Here is a 21,639-nt window from a genome sequence, read left to right as displayed (position 1 = left end):
ATTCTCTAAGTCTTAGAGAGGTCACAGTTTTACAAACAGTAGTATTTCAAAACAAGACTGTATGAAAAGTAATGAAGGAAAGAAATTACTTAGAGTAATTGCATTTAAAATAAACTTACTCGAGAGCAGAGTATGCATAATGGTTACTTGCCAAGATGTGCTTAATGACCTAAGAAGTCTTGACTGAACATCTTGATTATGGTCAATAATCCATTCATCATCTTATCTAAATATGTCTGTCTTGGTTGACATGTCACTAAGTTGTCCCACCCATAATCTCTGAATTAATGCTCATCTTGCTGCTTAATTTATCTTGATATAAACAAGTCTTGTACTCCTCTTTACTGCTCTGTTTTTTCCCAAAGGAAGATTATTAATTACCTAGTCAGCCTGTCCTGCAGCTCTTAGATGGCAGAATGGCAATTCCTACTGCCATATGTGGTCCAGTTGGTATTCCTTCTTGTTTTGGAGTAACACAAAGTTTGTGGGAAACAGGTTACTGACTGCACTTACTGAAAGTGGCTGAAGTTTCCTCTGGTGTGGTTCTGCTGGCCTTGTGAGGTATGTGCCTGCGAGGCAGCTTTCAGAGCTGCCCTGGCTCCGTCTGGCACTGTTTGTGCCTTTCAAAGTATACCCATGCAGCTGCTAATTGGTGTCCTGCCCCATGGCATCCACCATTATTACCACATCCTTATATTTAAGTGTATTAGAAAAGCAGAAAGCATTTTTATATTTAGCCTGTCTTTTATTTGCTCTTTCTGTTGAGGAAGAGGAGAGGATACTTTTTTTTTTCACTTGTGTTTCTTAAGGATTTTTATTTTTTTAAAAGTTTAATTAAGGAGAAGGAGAAAAAAAGGATGAGCGTGCTGTGGAAACCCAGATAGCTGCGCCAACAGGAAGTTGCATGAGGGTTTTTAGAGTCAACCATTAAGAATGCAGCAAATTGGCTGGGACTGCGGGTGAAAACTAAGGTATAGGATCCATACCACGCTCCAGCTGGACCCTGTGCTGTGCGCAGGAATGTGCCTCAGCATGCAGTGCCAGGGCTGTACTGGCTGAGCTGCAGAGCCCTGCCGGCCTCCTCTCCTCTCCCTTTCCCATCCCCCCGCCGCCTTCCACATTCTGAACTGATTAAAACAGAGGAAGTAGCACATTGAACACTGGATCTGGCTCAAAAGTCGAAGCCGTCTTCTCGTTCACAAGGAATGGATTGTTTCAGCTTGTTGTGTCACTGCTGCTGGAGAGAGGGGAATTTTTTTTTGTCGCTGTAATGTTTGATACTTGAGGGAAAACAGCTGGAACTGAGCATACTGGATCAGATGCAAAATGAAACGGGATGCTGGGGAATATGGACTGCACTGTATATCTGAAAAGGTCAGAGTTTTCCCTTGGTCAGTGCTGGAGGAATGCTGTGTCCATCTTAAATCCAGCCTCAAGAGCCTTCAGGAGGAGTGTAGGAAGCAGGGAGGAAGAAAGGAAGATTCTGTAGCTGTGGCAGATTGTGAGTGAGGCAGATGAGGTCTCCCCTTTCCTTTTCCTTCCCATCTCTTTCTTGCGCTGCTGTTTTTGATTTTTCTGGGAAGACTGGGTGAGGGGGAGGGGGGAAGGAAAAGTCGTCAATGACAGAGCTTCAGTTTGGAAAAGCTGTTTATAACCAGATTTAAACAGCAAGTTGTGAGATGCCAGACAGACCAGTGGCTGACCCAAACCGCAGGAGCATAACTGGTATGGTAAGAAGAGCCCTGGGAAAGAGCCCTGCCTGAAACATACTGAGAGGGGACGTGGAAGTAGTTATTACACAATGCATGGGAAGAAAGACAAGGGCAGGAATGCATTTCAGTGCCTAGGATCTAAGTTGCACAGATTTAGAAATCAAAATGGTATGTCATACTTTCAGAAAAAGAAAAAGAAAAAAAAAAGAGAGAAAACCCGCAGTAATTTAAATGTTTCTGTCTGACCGGGGTTGAAAATATAACACCAGTTACGGAGCTGCATTGGCACAGCACAGCAGATGAGCTGGGTTAACTTAACTTGAAGGAGCAAGTCATGGAACTGCTACTTTATTAATATTTCCTTTGTTTCTTTGCCAGTCAAGAGAACAATCCGATGATGAATCAGAGGAGTCAGTGAAGTTTAAGAGGTTGCACAAGCTGGTGAATTCTACTCGGAGAGTCCGGAAGAAACTCATAAGAGTGGAAGAAATGAAAAAACCCAGCACGGAAGGTAAAAAGCAGCATGTGTATGGTTAAAACTGCATGTGTGAATACATGTTTCTGTTGAGAGGGGACAGAAAGTAGAGGGCTGTGGGAGAGATGGGTGGAGTGTTCTTAAGGGGATGGTGGGAAAGACTGCCTTGTCTATGGTGCGTGCCTTACCCAAGTGATTGCATTTTGAGAAGGAGGAAAGTGACAGCCTAGAATGTGGTTGCTGCTGGTCTCCTGGTAGTCCCAGAGCAGCGCTGGAGAGCCCCTCATTAAGAGATTACAGCTTGGTTTATGTTTTATGCCCCATGCTGGCGAAGGAATGAGAGTAGGAGCGGGTCAGCAAGGAGATAAGCAGAGCCACCGCTATGTTGCTCCCTCCTCCGAGGCCTGGGATGGCACAGAGGTGAAGCTCTTGCTGATTTGGGGAGGGTAGCAGCTGGTTGGTGATTCAGTTGCATGGTATCTTCCTGTGGCAGAAGTACAGAAACTCTATCGAACATTCTTGTGGGATAGTGACTGCCTCATGTAATATTACCTCCTACTTCTGGGGGAGCCTGCTTGCAGTTTGGGTCCTGAATGAGGCCTGTTGCCAAGAGAAAGGGGAAGAGAAGGGAGGAGGAGGAGGAGGAGGGTGGGGAAACGGGAAGCAGAGTTCAGCCCCTGGGAATGCCATGCTGCAGAATTAACTCTGGATGGCCCCTGCCCGTGTGTGAGCACTCAGATTAACAGAGCTTGAGCCTCAGGAGCCTCTCTGCACACCCCTGCTTGAGTCCTCCCTGGAATTTTGGGTACTCCTTTATCTTAGTGGCCTTCCCGGGATTATATGCAAGTTGCCTTCAGCTTTGCAGTGAGATGAGCCATATTATGATTCCTTCCGAGTGCATTTAAGGAGAATGTGTCCATCTTCTTGGCTATGTGGCAGGAAGCTGTTGGCACATTTATGGTCTAGCCTGCCTCCCTTCTATGTGGTGATGGTGTTGCTGGTGTGGAAGGCATGGCCAGCCTAGAGCTCTGGACCGGGCAGCTGTCTTGGTCTGAAAAGTTTTTGTTACCTCATAGAGTGAGCATAAAGCTGGGCTTGCTTGGAAGGAAAAACAAGGTTTATGAGACAAGGCAAACAAAACGGGGCTATTTTTGCTGTGCTCTGGGGAAAGAAGGACCCCAGAGAGGCCTGTCCTACCCACTCCCTGGGGGCCTGGGAAAAGCTGCAGGGAGCAATCAGCTGGGAGCATGCAGCCCAGGGGCTGCTGGGTGTGCAGATGCCTTCCTGCAGTTTGACCAGACTTTCCCTTTAGCATGTTAAATGTTTTTTCTATTCCTCTTCCAGCACTCCACCTCCTTATTACCTTTTCTCCTTCAGTCTTTCACTTGTGTCGCAGTTCTTTCCATTTTCTGTTTCCACAGTTTTCCACCACTGGCCCCCACACAAAAATTACTGAGTTAAATCTCGGTACAATTGTCTCAAAAATAACCTTGCTCTGCTTTCTTCTTTCTCCATCTCCTGCCTGTCTTAATTTCTCTGTTTTAACTCCAGGCTTTCCTGGATAAATTATCTATAACTCTGAGTTTGTACTTAGCACTCTGGAGTTCCTTTGTAGATTGGCTCTTGGGAAACTGTAGCCAAAACAATTATTGGTAAATAACAACATGAATTGCTTCTGCTTAACTTCTTCTTAAGTAGAGAACTCCTTAAGTAGCCAAGTCTACATTAGGAGTAGATATCTATGACTTTTCTTTCAGTAAATTCTCCCCACATCCAGGTTTTCATGTGGCAAGTTAAAAGTGCTGTCTGTCCCCTTATCTCATAATGTAGGGCTGTATTCCCATTTATGTCAGAGAGCTCTGCGAGATCACAAAAAATACTGTGGTCGGATTTGGGGATTGCCATCCGGCCTTCCATGTAGTTGATTGGATCAGTGCTTGAGCTATTTCCTGCTGTTATTTGAATCTGTGTTGTGAATGTGAAGTAATATGAAATCCCAGATGGCTAGGTTTTGAGAAGTTGGCTTTGGAATTTGATTGGGTAACATCGGTAACATTTTAATAAGTTCATCAGTGTTCAGGAGCCTTTAACAAAGTGTGAGAATGGGCTTGGTTTGAAAACTTGACGTGTAGTTCCCCAAAAGAAAGATTCCTTGTAACCCTCCTCAAAAATTTCTTCATAAAGCTTTTTGCTGAATTTACTTTATATCTTCCTGTAGTTTTAAAAGAAAAATACACTGTTCCCGTATCATTCTCTCACATTTCTGCTGCTGACTCTGTTATCGCACTAAATATACATCTGGATGATCTGATACTCACTAGAATGTGCCTGTATGTGAATCCTGGCGTATTTTGTGGTAGTCTGCTCCTAGTGAGCTAAATAACTGAAGCTTCCTAATTCCTGGACACCATTCTTATATAGCATTTAAAAACAAATCACATCGACATCTGTGTCATTGTGGCTTTGTGTCATGGACTCGCTCCAAATAACATCTGTTACAGTGTTGACACACAATCCATATTTTACAAGCTGTTTTAAGACTTATTTACTCAGAGGACTAAAATTGTTTATCAGCACAAATTCAGTCCCAGGAGAATGTATCTTTTCTGTTCAAATTGAGAAGTAGAGAGGAAAAAGAACAAGTTGGACAGTCCAGTGCAAGTGCTGTCAAAATGAGACTCCGGTCTGCAGACCTACCCCAGGAAAGCTCTCAATAGTGGAAGTTGTGTGTCTGATGTGATCCACTGTCCCTTCACCGTCACTGCAAGTTTTATCTTGGTAAAAGAGCTTCTGAGGTTTCACCAAATATATGTCAAATATGTTTTGCCAACAGGGTGAACTGAAGGTGAAAGAGCAACTAATCTTCTTTCATCTTGAAATGTGTACCCTGTTACTGAGTTTAGTAAATTATGGATATTTTAGTAATGGTTCAAATTTAGCCCTGCTGTAAGACTGTGGAAGCAATCAAAGATGCAGGCAAAGTTAGGTCAGGCAAGAAATTTATTTTGGCTGGAAATAAGTACAGTCACATTTCTCATGTGTTTCTGATGCATACCTATGAATGCTGTGAAATTTGTCAGGCAGGACTGAGGAGGATGTGTACTCTTGCTTGACTCTTTCCTTGTTCATAGCCTATATTTCACTTAGAAGAAAACATCAGAGAAAAGTTTCTTAAATGATAAATGTGAAAAGGAATTGTAATTTCAGGTCCTTTATTCCCTCCTTTTCACTCCAAAAAGGAAACCTGTCTGCCTATCTCTAGTACTTGCGTTGCAAAAAGTCTTCTTCCCTTTCTGTGCAATAATTATTTGGTAAAAACCAAGTGTTTCTGTCACTACCAGCTCACTGTTGACGTTGGCACACCAGTAATTTGACCTACTTTTCTTTTTCTTTGCATCTAAGTAAATTCTGTGTGATTAAAATTGGTGCCTTTTCCCTCATCAAAAACTTTAATTTTAGCCTGGAGCTCAGCTCTTTAACTTTCTGAGAAAAATACTGCTTTCTGCAGCAGCAGCAGCACTGGGCATTGGAAAACTGGACCTGAGAGATACTTGTTTGGTTTTCGATACCTGGCTATACTTCTGACCTATGGTAATTTCACTAGAGCTGAGCATCACATGCAAGTATCAGAAGAAAAAACATGAGAAACAGATCCCAGTTCCAGCTTTTAAGGGATTCTTAGTGAGAGCATCTGTGGTCTTACTTAGCTGCAGATAAAAGAGAGAAACCTAAAGTAACTATGAGTTTACGTACAGGATGCTGCCGTCTGTCTACTGTTAACTCATCCCAGAACTCAATTCACAAATGGAAGGAACTGCTTCAGTTTTATCCACTTGCAAACACCTTCTGGGCTGCTTATATCAGGAAGAGTTTTCTTCCATTTTAAGTGGGTGATATCTTAAATAAATACAATAAGCCTCTACGGGGAAATACCTTAGAGATCTCCATTATGAACGATGACATGCGTTGTGCTGCCTTTGTCCCCTGCAGGTGTGGAGGAGCACTCACTTGACAACTCTCCTGTACTGGATGACAGATCGGCACTTTACTCTGGAGTTCACAAGAAGCAGTTCTACTTTGACGGCTCCTGCGAGAAGCAGCCAGAGGACGACTTGGACTCACTTACTACTTCTCCCTCATCCAGCAGTCTTGATACGTGGGGAGCAAACCGGAAGCTGGTGAAGACCTTCAGCAAAACTGATAACCGTGGCCTTATCAAGCCTCCCAAGAAACTCGGGACATTTTTCTCTTACCCAGAAGAGGAGAAGACCCAGAAAGTTTGCCGCTCTTTGACAGATGGGGAAATGAAGAAGAGCCTCGGCTCACTGAGCCACGGGGTAAGTACAGAAAGCATTTGCTTTTATGACAGCAACAGGCACAAGCACCATCTTCTGGTGTCCCTGGAGGAGATTCAGAGCGTAAGGAATCAGATCCGATTGAAGAAAATGGATACTAACTATTCCTGTTCCAGAGCTTTTCTTTGCCAGCGCCCTGCTAGGAAAGGAGCACCCCCCGCAACTTGCGACCTACAGTTACTGCGGCACAAAACGAAAGGGGGTGGAGGTTGTGGCTTCCCAAACAGAAGGCTACGAGGGCGCACTTCTGTCAGCGAGTTCAATATTACCTATGTGGTGGAGAGAAGCCTGTACAGTCACCTCAACCTCTCACAGCTGGTGCGTCCCGTTACTGACAGGACCCTGAGCAAGGCCGAGAAGCAGGACCTGAGGAGATGCCTGCTGGAGGAGGATGAGGAGGCCAAGAGGAAGTGGGCTGCCACAGTGGATCGCTGTACTAAGAGGGTTCTCTTGAGAATCCACCAAAAGTCTGTGAGTCAAAGAGTTGCTGTGAAGGTGGCCTTTCAGTTTCTGTGAGGTTGCAGTCAACACTCTCTGCTTTATACTTTTAACTAAAATTCAGGCAATGTAATTCAGCTGTAAGGGAAGCATTCGATATAATCCCGCCAGATAAGATTTTTGTTGAGTCTATGTATACAGAATAACTCAATGAGAGAGAGCAAATATGACAAAATACTGCTTTCAGAATTCACCTAGTGCAGAAACTGAGTTTACTGGTGAACAGAGGAGCTTTGAGATGCTATAAACATGTTCTTTGTGGTGCTTTGGGAGGCAGTATTCTCTTAAAGACATCTTGAGAGATGAAAAAAATTTTGGGAGGATTAGAGCATCCTTAGTCGATTGTGCTCTGTTTCTCTCCACCTGTCATTGCCTCATATCGGCCCTCTCCTTAGTTTGCATCTCATCAGTTCACCCATCCAGCTCTGTATTCTGCATTAAAAACAGCTGCAAAAAGACAGGGAGTTTTACTTTATGGAGACACTACCCTCCTGCTTGCTGCTCCACACCACCAGAAGTGCTCCTTGTGCTCTGTCCCTGGCCACTGCTCCTTCTTTCTATCATGCGCTGAAGGTGGCATCTTCCTTCAGAACGTTGTGGAAAGGGAACAAGGAGCGTCCAAAAAAAGAAATGGTGCTGTACAAAATTAAGTGATTTAAGCACTTCAGAGAGATCCAAAGCTGCTTCCTGATTACATGACCCAGTTTTGACAGTTCCCTTAACCATGATGCTGAGTTTCCTAGGATCTTGCCTTTGGGGCCAGCCAGATACCCAAAGCTGAGCCAGCTAGTCTGTTGTCCAGCTGACAATGTAGATACGTTCCTTCCTTCAGTGGGTGGAAACAGCAGTGCACCCGTAACATTAGGCAAAATATTCCAGTGAACAATACAGTAGAAACAGCTTTTCCTCTTGAACCACAGATTTTATTTTGAGAGGTCTCTGCTCCATTTCTTCAGATGTGAGATATTCTCAATATGTAAGAGTTATGTCCTTGGTCTCCTTGAATAACTTGTGTGAGGTGACCAAGCCTTCATGGCTCACTTTTTGCTCTGCAGCCACAAAATAGATAGGTTTGTTTTACCCAATACCATGTTCTCTCTTGGCAGCTTCACTGTTACTTCTGCATTGACTGCTTGCCCTGCCACTCACATGGTACTGTTTATTTTCACAGACATTTTACTCAAAATATATTGTTTTCCTAAAGGATATTACAGTGATAAAAGAAACCTCACTCATCCTTCTGTGGGGTGAATAACAAGAGTATCTTGAGCAAAAGAGCATACTCACATGTGCTAGAGATGCCCCATCATTAAAAATACCCTCTGAAACTGTATTTGTAAATACGGATGGCAGAAGCAAGCTTTTAAGTTCTATTACTATAGTAATTTAATTATGAAAACCATCTGGACTGACTTTTGCTTATTCACAGATGTAGAAGTGGAGAAAAAATGCATAGCATGTTGTTGTTGAGGGACTCCTCAGTCTGCTCCTCCAGCCTCATTTGGATGAGATAAGCGATGGAGAAATGCTGCTCTGACTAGCTTTCTCAATGCACTTCTTCCTGAAACCGCAAAAAGCTGACAAACTTCAACTAATGCCACTCCTTCTTCCTAGAAACACTTAATGTTTGTTTGCTGCAACCTCAGGGAAATTGCAATGCCTGTGTATTCAGTGGAACTGGTCACTTTGTCTTGCTTTGCCATTCATTTTTGTCGTTTATATTTGTTTCAGTGACCTGGACATGCATGAAATTTTCCAATCGTATCAGTTTTTCTTTTCTCCTGAAACAATACTTTTGATTGCATGGCCATTCCATTGAATATCCCTCTCCTCATCCACAGACCTTTTGTTTGGTACAGTATTGCCAGGGTCGCTACTGGAATCTGAAGGTGGAAGTCAAATGTTTAATGTATGGGGAGGTTCATAATGAAGCAGTAAGCATCGTTAATATGGTACTTTTATTCAGAAGCTTTTAACCAACAGACATTTTGCTCTCTGAGAAGACTGCTTTAGGAGGAGCTCTGGCTGGTTTGACAGACAAGTTTGCTCAGAGCAGTTCCAGATGTCCTCTCTCCGTTGCTGGGATTACCATACGCTGTAGGACTAGTTAGGATGGACTCTTCACAGAAGGGTGGCATTACTCATAGCTAAATGTCCTGTGCTTTAAAAACTGATCTTATTACTTGTGGTTAGTGTCAAATGCTTTCCAAAAACAATTTTTAAAAGCTATGCCATAATCACATTGCCTTCTGGAAAAAAAACATTTAAAATTCTACATCACAGCACTTTTTAATGCATGCAGGGCCTAGACAAATCTGGCTTTAAGTTGTAGTAGAGTTGTGGTGGGTACAAAAACTGTCACCCAAGCACTGTAGGTTCACACCACCCAGTATAAAAGCTAGAAAAGAAAACTTCAAAGACTATTAATATGTATGCTGATTAGCAGTGAACAGGGCAGGAGGAGTGTTTACTTGAACAGAACGAATTTAGATAATTGTTTATTAAGTGGAATTATAGAGCTTGTTTCTTCCTAACAGAGTGTCAAAGCAGACTGGTCATTCACAGATGGTGGCTCTTCACTGATGCCGAAGTACACACTCACAGTACTGATTGGGCAATCCTGTGCAGGTCTGACCCAATGCTTAACTGAGTCTTAAGGTGTTTTTGGAGTTATTCTGTTGAGTAGTTCAGGGCCTAAGACCTGGTCATTCACAAGTTGTTGATCTTCTGCCTTCTGTTTGTCTCAACCCTAACTCTGAAGGGAATACCTATAATAGACATCTGCCTGTCGTGCAATTCACGCTCAGAGCCCTGAGTTGAAGTTGTGCAAGTAAATTGTACCCACCATGCCTTTGTTTCCCTGAGTTGCCCTGTGAGACTTCTGGCAGAGCCAGGTACTTGAATACTGTGCAGTTGGTTGTTCAGTGGCCAAATAAAAAATCAAAGGTTTTCCCTTTTGGATTGCAAAGCAAAAGCTGAATCTCCTTGAGCCCTCTAAGTGTCTGTCTTTTACTCAAGTGATACTAAAGCTTTAGCAGAGACTCATCTGCCACAGTTAATGGTTGGCTGTGGAAATGCAACTGTACTGGGTTTGGTTGCCCTCTGCTCTTGGGAGGAAAACAGTGTCATAGTGCTGATTTTCCCTTTTTTATTCAGGATATTTATGATAAACTGCATCTGTGCATTGAGCCAAAACTGAGTCTCTCCATTAGGTGATTGTGGCACTGTAAGCATAGTGTACTTTCTCCCTGAAGTAGCAAAGCTGCCCCGTATCCCCACAGGTGTGATGGTAAATACGTAGTCTGGAATCAGGGTTTGGTGAGGCTTTGGGCACACAATGCTTACGGATAGCTGGGCTGGTTTTTTCCCCTCCTCTTACCAAAGGTTTGCCCTGCAAGGCCTCTAGTGTTTCCCTGTGTTTCAGTGGAAACGCAGTCTATGCAGCTATTCCCAGAAGGTAGGTTATTCAGTGCTTCAAAAGATCGATGGTTCTCTGTTTCAGTGCTACTGTGGACTTATTTATGAAGGCAGATGAGAGTGCTGAGGTGGAGTTGCCAGCACCCTGGAAAACTTGATGCGTAAGATCAACATTTTCCTCAGACCAAAAAGTCTTTTTTTCTTTTTGAAAAGAAGAGTAGGCAAAAGATGACTCAACAGCAGCGGACCTTAGGCCAAGGAGTTGTCTCTGGAAAAGACAAATAAATTGCTTTATAACAGATGAATTGTTTTAAAATCTCCCATCCTTTTATTTGTTTCCATTTTTGCAGACATTTGTGTTTTCACTGGTGTTCTCCAAATCACAGATGCTTTGAGTGAGCTAATCGTTGTGATATAACTGTATCCCTCCTTTTTTTTTTTTTTTTTTTTGCAGAGAACCTGTAGCTTTGGAGGATTTGACTTGACAAATCGTTCCCTTCATATTGGAAACAGTTCTGAGCAAATGGTGAGTTTAAGACAAGAAGGCGCACACTTGAAATAGCATAAAATGCAATGTGCAATAGTTATAATATACTGAAGTGTAATTTAGGTCTGTAATAACAGTTTGGGGATCCAAGAAAGCAGAGTGTCCTTGTCAGCCTCAGACTTCCTTAGCTTTGAGAATAATATACCCACCCATATCCATGTGTGTATAAGTATTTATATACCGCATATGTAAAGAGGCAGGAACAAGTGATCAAAGCACAGATCTGAGGACACATCTGTGGGCTATTCTTATGTCTTGACTTCATCAGAGCATCACCTCAGGCACAAGATAGGATTATGGTTTCTTGGTAAAAATATTTACTATCTGTAATGGAGAGGCAAACTTTCATTTGCTGAAGATCTGCAAGTTATTTGGGTGGAAGTCATTATGTAAGAGATATATTATTTGTTTTCTCATTGTATTTAAGAGCTCTGGAGTAGACCAGGATTCCATTGTGCTGGGTGCTCTGCAATTGATCTCAGAGCTCTGTGGTTTTTTTTCTTTAAAAAAAAACCTACCTCCCCTGAGAATTAATTCCATTTTATGTTAGTCATGTTGATCCCAGTGTTACTGTTGGTCAGCCTGTGGCCAAAAATAACAGAACAGAAATGAGCCAGAACATTATATCAAATGAAATTGCCAACATATTTTTTCCTTTTGCCCATAAATGTGTTTTTTTTTTTCCTGTTTCAACATTGGCTCTGATAACTTCTCTGTTCAGTTAAACCAAGTCTAAATTGTGAAACATTTTATATGCCAGCATTATGCTGTTTTTTTTATGTCATTTGGGTTTTTTGGGGTTGTTTTTCTGATTATTTTTCAACATCATAAATTACCCCTCTATTGGCTAAAACTGTGGATGTTTGTTTTGTTCATCAATTTTCAACTCAGTAAAAAAGTTAACTTCCAGACTTAGTGTTTATCTTAAAATATGCTAGAGTAGCTATGTTTAATGTTGATTGGTTTTGATATAGGAAAGTGTGAAATCTAGATGCTACATTCTTCCCTGCTAGCATTAGTAGTGGGAGACATGCAGTGCACCAGAATAAGGTATGCAGATCAAGGATTTCTTCCTGAAAACACTCAAGTCCATTAAGCAGAAGGTGTTTTTCCCAAAAAGATAAGGCAAAGAGCTGCCTTGCTGTGGTTCCTGACACACTGTAGAAGGAAAGCGCATGTTTAACCATGTGGCCTCAGCAATCTGAGTAAGGGCTGAGTCATACAAGTAAGTCTGGCAAAACTTCAACTGATCTATGTTCATTCTTCGTGTGTGCTTGTGGCATAAGTAAATGCTAGGTATCCTAAGCTTGTTTAGAAAAGGTTAAATGTATTCAAAGCAGCTGACCTAGTGTCATGCAGTATATATGGACCTGCTAATTTAGTTCAGCAGTACCCTGTTTTGTGTCTTAAGAATAGCTGTGCAAGTGTAACCTTCTACCATGGTGGATAGATTTAGCAGGGTTTTTTTGCATTTTTTTCTATAAGCAATCCACAGTGAAACCACAGAGATGGTCATCAAGAGAGGTTAACTGAATCCCTCTCTGAAAATAAAAAGTAAATTTGGGTAGCCAAACGTAGGTATCCATTTATTTATTTATTTATTTACACACACACAGAGATATATATTTGCTTAGGATCTCAGAGGTACCTTTACTTAAACTGTATGTAGTATTGACCAACACGAGCCACAGCTACTGTTGTGTGTCCTGTTAGGAGAGCTTAGCCAAGTCAAATACCTGAAACACAAAGGAATAAAGGCACCCTAACAGAGACCAACTCACCTATACACAGTACCTGCAGTAAAGGCTACAAATCAGACGTTAGGAGTAAGGTACAGTGGACTGCTACCATGGCTTGCACAAGGTCTCAGCAGTGAATTTAGAGCAGTGAACAAGACACCATGATGCTCTCATCTATCTGCCTGGATTCTTCTGAGTGTACACTGACTGAGGAAAAAAATGGCTCATGTATTTTATAGGCTTAAACCCTGATTTATTCTGCAGGGCAAAGAAGGAGACTTTGTTTATAAAGAAGTGATCAAGTCGCCCTCTGCCTCCCGTATATCTCTGGGCAAAAAGGTGAAGTCTGTAAAAGAAACCATGAAGAAAAGGATGTCTAAAAAATATAGCAGCTCTCTGTCTGAGCAGGTATGTAAGGTCTGCAATGAAATCCACTTAATAGTGTAGAAGTGATCAGTATTGATTCCCATGCTTCAAGGCATCTCTGAAGAAATTTCTAACAAGATTATGTGGTGTGGCTTATTCCTGGGTTCTTATAAAATCCCTCACTGTGAAATGGCTTCCTATAGATGCTAAACCATGAAAATGCTTTTTCAGATTTTCATTCAAGTGGCTCATCAGCAGAAGCCTGTGGTTGAAGGCATTACACACCCTACTCTATATTTCCATTTCTTTATCTATCATCATTATTTATTAAGGGATCTGATCTGTGACACAGGGTCACAGTAATATATTTAATTTGCAATTTACACCTTAGTTTAAATTCCCAGCGTAACTTCGCATACACGATTCTTCTCTGCTATTACAGATCCTTTCTCCATCATAACTTGCACTCTGCAGCAGCCCATTGAAACAAATGTGCACTGTAGTCAGAAAGGGGCATCCCACTGACGATTTTCCTGTTATTCTTTCATTACAGATTTTTATAGCTTATTCTTAAAGGCAAACCTGAAGGACAATAGTTGTAAATTAGGCTTTGAATTTCAGTGGCCTAGAAACAGTTGCTGCCTTTTTCCCTTTTGCTATGCTTTGAGTTCCTTGCTTTGGTGGAGTGTCAAAAATTCTTTGGCATCTTTTTTAAACCAGCCTTGCTACTTGAAATGTGGCAAGAAAAGAGAAAAGCAGTCAGAAAAGCAGAGCTCTCTCTGGCTAACATCGCCCCCGAGTGGTCACGTACCAGGATGCTTGCAGCCATAGAGAAATGGAAATGGAAAGGGAGTCATGTCCCACCAGACCTGCCTTTTGGTATTAATGCAAAGCATTCAAAATAACAACCCCAAACCACAGACTTTGGAGGCAGCATAGAGAGGCAGAAACACGAGCAGTTTTATGCAATGCTTTGCAACATCAGAATCCCTTTCCTGTAGGACTGTTAGCCATAGTTAGTCATAACCAGGGGCAGTGCTACAGCTGTGATTGCTTAATTTAAATTTATTAAAACATCTTAAGGTCTAACATGATTTGATATTCATAAGAAGATGCTTCAGTGTCTGACTGACCTTACAGTTCCCCTCTGCAAAGTCTGCCTAAGAAAGGGATACTTTCAGAAATTGGTTTGCAGTGAGTTAGCAATACTTCTGCTCTCTAGCTCTCTCCAAGATTGACTTGACCTCTAGAGTCATATGCTGGGATGACTTTTTTTTTTCTGATGATTCTACAGCATGCAAGTAATAGCTTTCATCTAAAAGTTTTATGACCACACATCTCCACAAAAACTCTTCTTGTGTGCAAGCTACCGTTTTTGTTTTCAAACTTTTTTGGCACAGTCATTTTAGAATATTAGTACATTTCTGGTGTCATGACTCAAACTATATGCCAGTATTTATTTCTGCATTCAAAAAACCAAGCAAAAGCTGCTCTGGCCACAAGTATCTGCTGGTTTACCTTAACTGTGCGTCAGAGAGGCTGACAGAATTTCAATTTAGGAAAGACTCTTTTTGATCTCCTGTAATGCTTGACTTAATGAAAAGAGAAATTGTTTCACTTATTGCACATATAGCTAAATCTTTTTATATTTGTGCATTTGTTTGTTAGTATTTACACTATCCACAGGCTGCATTTTCTGGTTAATTCTCTTTTTTTTCTTCAAGGTAAATGAGCAAAAATATCAACAATTCACTGGGAAAAAAAAAGGACTTGTGCTGTGTGTCTCATATGCATTGTCTGGTTTGCTTGTATTCACCTTTGTACAAAATCCTGATTCAGAAAGCTGAGTTTGGTGTTATCTGTTTTGCAAGTACTGCTGGCAAAAATACCATGTGTCATTAAAACCTTTGAATTGGGAGTTTTGTCTAATGTTTATTGCAACTTACAATGCTAGTTCTTTCAAACTGGACTGTTTGCCCCCATCCCTGCTATCATGCTTAATAATATGGGTTTCTGCCACAGCTGAGTACCACTAAATAAGTACCTGTCTGGTAAATAACAGGAAATCTCTTTTCTGAATGAGCAGCTCCTTTCAGTTTCCATGTTTGTTTATCAAACTGAAATGGTTTGATCCCTTTCAGGAGTCCAGCCCTGGGGTCATGCCAGGTTCTCCACAATCACCACTGCCAGACACCGACTCTCTGGACAAACCCAAGCTGAAAGCCGGTGGCTCAGTGGAGAGCCTGAGGAGTTCATTAAGCGGTCAGAGCTCAATGAGTAAGTTTGGTTGTAATTGCGTTGCTCCGTTTCTGTGGCTTCAGGGAGCAGAGATCTCCACAGTAAGCAAAATCAGCGAAAGTCAAAGCAGAAGCAGTGTTTAAGAAGTAGAAAGGCTGATGGGTTAGTCATTAAGGGTTTACGAAGAACCATAAGCTCTTTGGTGCAGTGATGATCTTTTTTGCTTTGTGTTTATACAAAGCCCTGAAAAAGCAAAATCCTGCTTTCTGGCTGGGTCTGCATGTAATACATATGATTGGAGTGGGAATTACAGTCCTTGGCCAGCAGTAAATGGGTTTGTCTCTACACTAGCTTTCTCCTGGGCACTCCTGATGGCCTTACCACCCCAGCTCCAGGGAGACCTTGAGATTCTCTCATTAACAGTAGTTAGAGGATTATTATTTTAAAAACCTCTCTGATTAAGATTGTCTCTACACGAAACAGAGCATAAGTGAGACACAGATGTTGTGAACTTGCTTCACTATGAATTATTGACCAATAAAAACCAAGAACATATTGAAGGGGGGGGGGACTGAAGAGAAAGCTGCATTTTTAAATGTGTGTTCTGAATATCACCCACTTTTTTTCTTTTTATTGTAATATCAATACAAAGTGTTGCCATAAAACCAAATTTATGGATGTGATAGGGATTCTGGAGCCCTCATGCAGATTCAGAGCTTATTTTCCTCACACTATTATGCTTTCTTGTGGGCAAAACCTACTGGAAAGATGACACCTTTCGTGATGTACCATAGATGAGACACTCGCTAAACAACTTCTCAGTTAAATATTGAGGAGCTGAATCTGGGAAAACAGGAGTGCAAAGTAGGTTAACTAGCCCTCCCATCACACATGTATGTAAGTAATAGCAGCATTTAAGGACTTTTGACTTTGATTACCGTATTTTGTAGGAAGAAGATGACCCGTTTTCTGTCTTGGCTCTTTCTGTTTTTGAGCCTTCTTCTCAAAGAGATTCTTTTTTGTGGACTGATGCTACGTCTCTCACGCAGGTGGTCAGACGGTAAGCACAACAGATTCCTCAACCAGCAACAGGGAGAGTGTGAAATCAGAAGATGGTGATGATGAAGAGCCTCCTTACAGAGGACCTTTTTGTGGAAGAGCCAGGGTTCACACTGATTTTACTCCTAGTCCTTACGATACAGACTCTCTGAAGCTCAAGGTACCAGCTATATCTGTTTTTAAGGGGTCAAACATGTATTTTGGCAAAATTCTTAACTAAGAGCTCTTCGCAAGAACTATAAAATTCTATACTCTTTTGAGTTTACATGTGTTTTTTGAAGCCCTTTAGCGTGTCTTATTCTGATATGTTTACAATTTGCTTGAATTATAGCGGAATATTATAGAACATAAGTAAGTAATTAGTATTGCTCTATGTCCAGGGAAAAATACTTGCAACTTTAGTTTCTGGGAAAACAAAAATGTGCCACAAATTAATTTCCATCTTGCAAGGATTTTGTTTGAAAGATTGGAAAAATACTTTGTCTGCTACAGTGAATTAATCCATCAATGGAAAAATTTTCAAAACCCTTGGAAGAAATGTGGGTATGCCTGCACATAGTGTCTCTTAAAGACATTTCAGTTAATGTAACTTGTTTTGAGTTAATATTGAGTTAATTACTTTGCTGACTGACAGTTGTCACCCCCCTTTTATTTTTCTGTATATCAGCTTTTATTATTTTTAGTTGTGCTGTATTCGATTCAAACTATCCATCTCCTTACATTCATCACTTAAAATTCTGAGGGCAGCTAATTCTTATTCAAGCAGATGTACGTAAGCTAACCTCTTCTAAGGATCCAAAAAGAGTTGTGTGTCCGTTTCTTTGTTATGGTCAAGAGCACTTTAGGAAAAGCAACAGTGTTGTAGGGTTCCTTCTGAATACAGTTCCTTCTGCATGCACCTCCTTTCCTCAGGAGATGTGAGATTGTGCCCATATACACTGAGCATGTTCTTATTTGCACCAGTTTCTGATAGTTGCGCAGCTTAGATGGGGGTGTAAGCTGGTTTGTGAATTTGGACAGCTGGGGTCCGTTCCATGTTGACTTACTCTGTGGTCTTATGCATGTCACTTAATGCCCTTTTCTTCCATTTGTAAAAGAAGTATAATACGACATTTTTGCAAGAGCTATGGTTAGCTTTTTGAAAACTGAGAGTGTTATCCATTCTGTATGCATGAAAATCTAAGAGAAAGTGGGTGTGTTTGCTTGAGTATTTATCATGCCTTAATGGCTTTCTTGCTTCTTTGGTCTGCAGAAGGGTGACATCATTGATATAATCAGCAAACCCCCCATGGGCACATGGATGGGCCTGTTGAACAACAAAGTTGGCACTTTCAAGTTTATCTACGTGGATGTGTTAAATGAAGAGGAAGAGAAGCCGAAGCGGCCCACCAGGAGACGCCGGAAAAGCAGACCACCCCAGCCCAAGTCAGTTGAGGACCTCTTGGATCGCATCAACTTAAAGGTCTGAATTCTCTCATTTTTATTACCCTTTAGTTTTGCTAAAGGCCACACCTTTGGAGTTGTTAGTTTTTAAAGCTGCACACCAGGTGTATAATCCAGACGACTGTGACACCACTTAGCAGAATTGGGTTGTAGCTACAGAGTGAAAATAGCTGAGGCCAGGCAGAACTGCCTGTCAAGCTTGATGAAGTGCCACAGGCTGCAAGTTGTATGCTCTCGGCAACCATAAATCGTTGCATAGTATGGCTACTAGCTAACACCCTTCAAAAGCAAGCAAAAAGTGTAAAATAACATTAGTTACCCTGTCTTTAAAGAGGAACTTTTTTTTCCGTGTTTCTGTTCAGAAGAGTTAGGGATAAACTGGTGTGGCTGTCATTCACCTTTTGTACTTATCCCTTCGTATAGATACAGAGCTGTGCCATACTTTGCGTCTGGGTATGCTACTCAGGCCATTTAATACAGGGCATTCCAAATACAAAAATATGTGCAGCATTCTAGTTCTGGCACAGCTACCTCTCTGAACTCTGCGCAATGTTTATACAAGCTATAATCCTATAATTCTGCTGTTATACAGTGGTATGCATTTGGTAAATTACTGGTTTTTTTTCTAGTTGTGAAATTATCTTCTAGTATCTTTACTGACAAAGTAAGTTGAATAAATATGTTGTCTTACAGCTCTTTCTTTTCTTCCTTTTTTTTTTTCTCCTTTCATGTAGGAGCACATGCCCACTTTTCTGTTCAATGGTTATGAAGATCTGGATACCTTTAAGCTTTTAGAAGAAGAAGATTTGGATGAACTGAACATTCGAGATCCTGAACACAGAGCTGTTCTCCTCACAGCAGTGGAACTTCTACAGGAGTATGACAGTACGTGGGAAGTTTGAGGTTTTCACTTTTACTAGAGTTCTGCCAAGAACCTTGTGAATCCCTTAAAGCAGAAAACTGGTTCCAGGATTTTGATCTTTTTCTTTCCTAATCCAGTTATTTCCAGCATAATCCTGTGTAACAACTTGTAGATTTTTGAGAAATGACTTAAGACTTGCATTTGTTCTGCCACAGTTCTTTTGTTCATGTAAGCCCTACTATTCAACTTACTCAAGTGGTGTCAAGTGTACAACACGTACCCTGTAGAATACTGCTGTTCAGGAATAAATACTGAGTTAACCTACTCAAAATGAGAAGCTGAGGCACGGAGAATAGGAAAAAAGAAACTTCTAGACTGAGATTATCAAGAATAAGAAAAAGGCCACAGCCCAGACAGAGGGCTGTGGAGAATGGTAATGTGAATTAAACTTGCTTTTATTTTACCTGCACATGCATATGATTCTTGGACTGTGAAGTGCAGGATCGTACAGGTAGCTGTAGGTTGTACACATGACAACACAGTGTTTTTCAATGTGATAAAATATGTTAAGTAAAGTGGCACAGAGTGAAAGACAGTGGCCCAACTATCTAAAGTGCAGCAGTGCAATTTTGCCTGTTGTGCAGATGTCTCGGGTAAGTGATTGCAAAGACGAGGGAAAGCAGAATAAGCTATGGCAGTCAAATTCAGCTGTGTCTTTGCTCCACAGGGGAAAGCCAGGCTGTACTACCCACACAGTAGTCATGCTAGAATAGAATCATTTGAAAAGCAAATGTAGCTTGAGACAGGAATTTAGATGTGCTCAATATGTACTGGCAGCAGGCTAAGACAGTACAGAATTTCCCCTTTGTCCTTAAGTGTCAGCAGAAGTTTCTTATCCCACCAAGCAGAATCAGTGGAACGGATTATAGGAGAGCTTTCTCAGCTGCTTCTGTGCATAATCCTATGTTTTAACTTGAACTGCCATAGTAGCAATTTAAGCAGCTGCTTATTAAGTGGGCAATGCTTAGTTTTGTTATGGAGGGATGTGTGGTTAGTATCTCTAGACAGTGCTGTGTGGCCTGAGCTTTCTTGTTCATTTCATTTCCCAAAGACGCATCTACACTTTCTCCACCCTCCCCTACCCCCACAATAAAACTGTAATTGCAGAATTGGATTCTTTTCACTTAGAGTAGCTTTTTGTCACATAATAATAATAAGAGCTTCTCTTCATTATTTGCAGACCTGTTTAGAATGCTTACTTCCTTGAAGCAATATTTTTTCCTAGGGCCCTTCAATTTTGGTTTGAAAACTTGAAGAACTATGTGAAGTGGTGGTTGAAAAGTATAAATTCCAGTTATAAGTCAGGGTGATGAGGAGAAAGAAAGTAGGGACCAGACAGCTGGAACCTGGGAGGGGCAACAGGACTTAGTTCCACCTCATAATTACCTTTCGTGTGCTGAGAATAGGAATTGGAATAGCCATTTGTGACATGTCATTGCAGGGGAAAAAAAAAAAAGGAGCATAAACTGTATCCTTGCATCATGAAGGTGGTTTTCTGTATCTTCAGCTTCAGATTTAGTTTCTTTACAAAATACGATTTCTCACTAAACATTCTGGGTAAACTCCTGTAATCCAGCCTATGCAGCCTGGATGGACCACACTTGAGTGTTGCCTCTTTGCACAGAACCAAGGAAGGAAGGAAGGAATTTTAAGCACTAGTCTCTCCCTTGTCCCTTCCCCCTTCGTTAAGGGACAGTATCTGATTTTACCAGAACCCACTCCTGGTCCTTCCTCTTGGTCCCTTCTGTAAAGTAGGTTAGGGTTATGATTTTATTCTTTTTTACTCTGTTTGATTCTTTTCAGTGCTTTTTGCTTTTGTTTTGGGTGTTGGGGTTTTTTTAGGTCTTAGAAAGAACTTTGACATTGTAATTTTAAATAAATTTCTATTGTAAGTTGCAGGACTTGGCCTTAAGGCAGCTGAGGAGCACACATGATCCATTCTGCTTTCATTATGTACCACACTGCTTCCTCACACTCGTGCTGAGGCTGTTGCTTAATCCTTTACGAAACGGGATGAATGTTTCCAACATTTGTGATGGCTGTGCCTAATGCTCACTCTTTTCTAAAACAGTTATCTGATACACTTAATGCCACAGGGAAGATCACAGAATCATAGAATCATTTAGGTTGGAAAAGAGCTTTAAGATCGAGTCCAACCGTTAACCAGACACTGCCAAGTCCACCACTAACCCATGTGCCTAAGCACAACATCTACACATCTTTTAAATACCTCCGGGGATGGTGACTCCATCACTTCCCTGGGCAGCCTCTTCCAGTGCTTGACAGCCATTTTGGTGAAGAATTTTTTCCTAATATCCAATCTAAACCTTCCCTGGCACAACTTGAGGCCATTTCCTCTTGTCCTATTGCTTGTTACTTGGAAGAAGAGATCGACCCCCACCTTGCTACAACCTCCTTACAGGTAGTTGTAGAGAAGGTCTCCTCTTAGCCTCCTTTTCTCCAGGCCAAACAACCCCAGTTCCCTCAGCCGCTCCTCATAAGACTTGTGGTCTGAAGCCTTCACCACCTTCGTTGCCCTTCTTTGGACACACAAAATAATGGTGTTGGAAATGGAAGATTAGAAGTTCAGCCAGATTTCTGTTTGCCTGTTTTTCACTGTATTCTTGCATCCTCTAGGTAACAGCGACCAGTCAGGATCTCAGGAGAAACTTCTCATTGAAGGCCAAGGCCTAACCGGATGCTCTCCTCGGGATTCTGGCTGCTACGAAAGCAGTGAAAACCTGGAGAATGGTAACGGTGACAGCTATGAGCCTTATAATCCCTCCAGCCCTTTTTCAGTAGATAACTTCATATACTGTCTGCACCTGTTCCTAGCTAACACAAGATACTTCATACTTGACTTTCTCC

General features: G+C 41.5%; 1 protein-coding gene across 1 annotated transcript in view; it reads left to right on the top strand.

Moving 5' to 3' along the window:
* SASH1 (SAM and SH3 domain containing 1) overlaps nucleotides 1–21,639 on the top strand; it is a 94,289-nt gene that overhangs the window by 64,159 nt on the left and 8,491 nt on the right. The window contains 11 exon segments of the mRNA XM_010189505.1: nucleotides 2,091–2,223; nucleotides 6,178–6,524; nucleotides 10,197–10,250; nucleotides 10,252–10,329; nucleotides 10,912–10,983; nucleotides 13,008–13,151; nucleotides 15,251–15,386; nucleotides 16,397–16,566; nucleotides 17,659–17,868; nucleotides 18,584–18,734; nucleotides 21,409–21,522. Coding sequence (XP_010187807.1) covers nucleotides 2,091–2,223; nucleotides 6,178–6,524; nucleotides 10,197–10,250; nucleotides 10,252–10,329; nucleotides 10,912–10,983; nucleotides 13,008–13,151; nucleotides 15,251–15,386; nucleotides 16,397–16,566; nucleotides 17,659–17,868; nucleotides 18,584–18,734; nucleotides 21,409–21,522 — 1,609 coding nt within the window.

The sequence above is a fragment of the Mesitornis unicolor genome, unplaced genomic scaffold (assembly GCF_000695765.1).
Source record: "Mesitornis unicolor isolate BGI_N332 unplaced genomic scaffold, ASM69576v1 scaffold4728, whole genome shotgun sequence".
Classification (NCBI taxonomy): domain Eukaryota; kingdom Metazoa; phylum Chordata; class Aves; order Mesitornithiformes; family Mesitornithidae; genus Mesitornis; species Mesitornis unicolor.
Note: the sequence above shows the minus strand (reverse complement) of the source record. Positions and strands in the feature narration are given on the sequence as shown.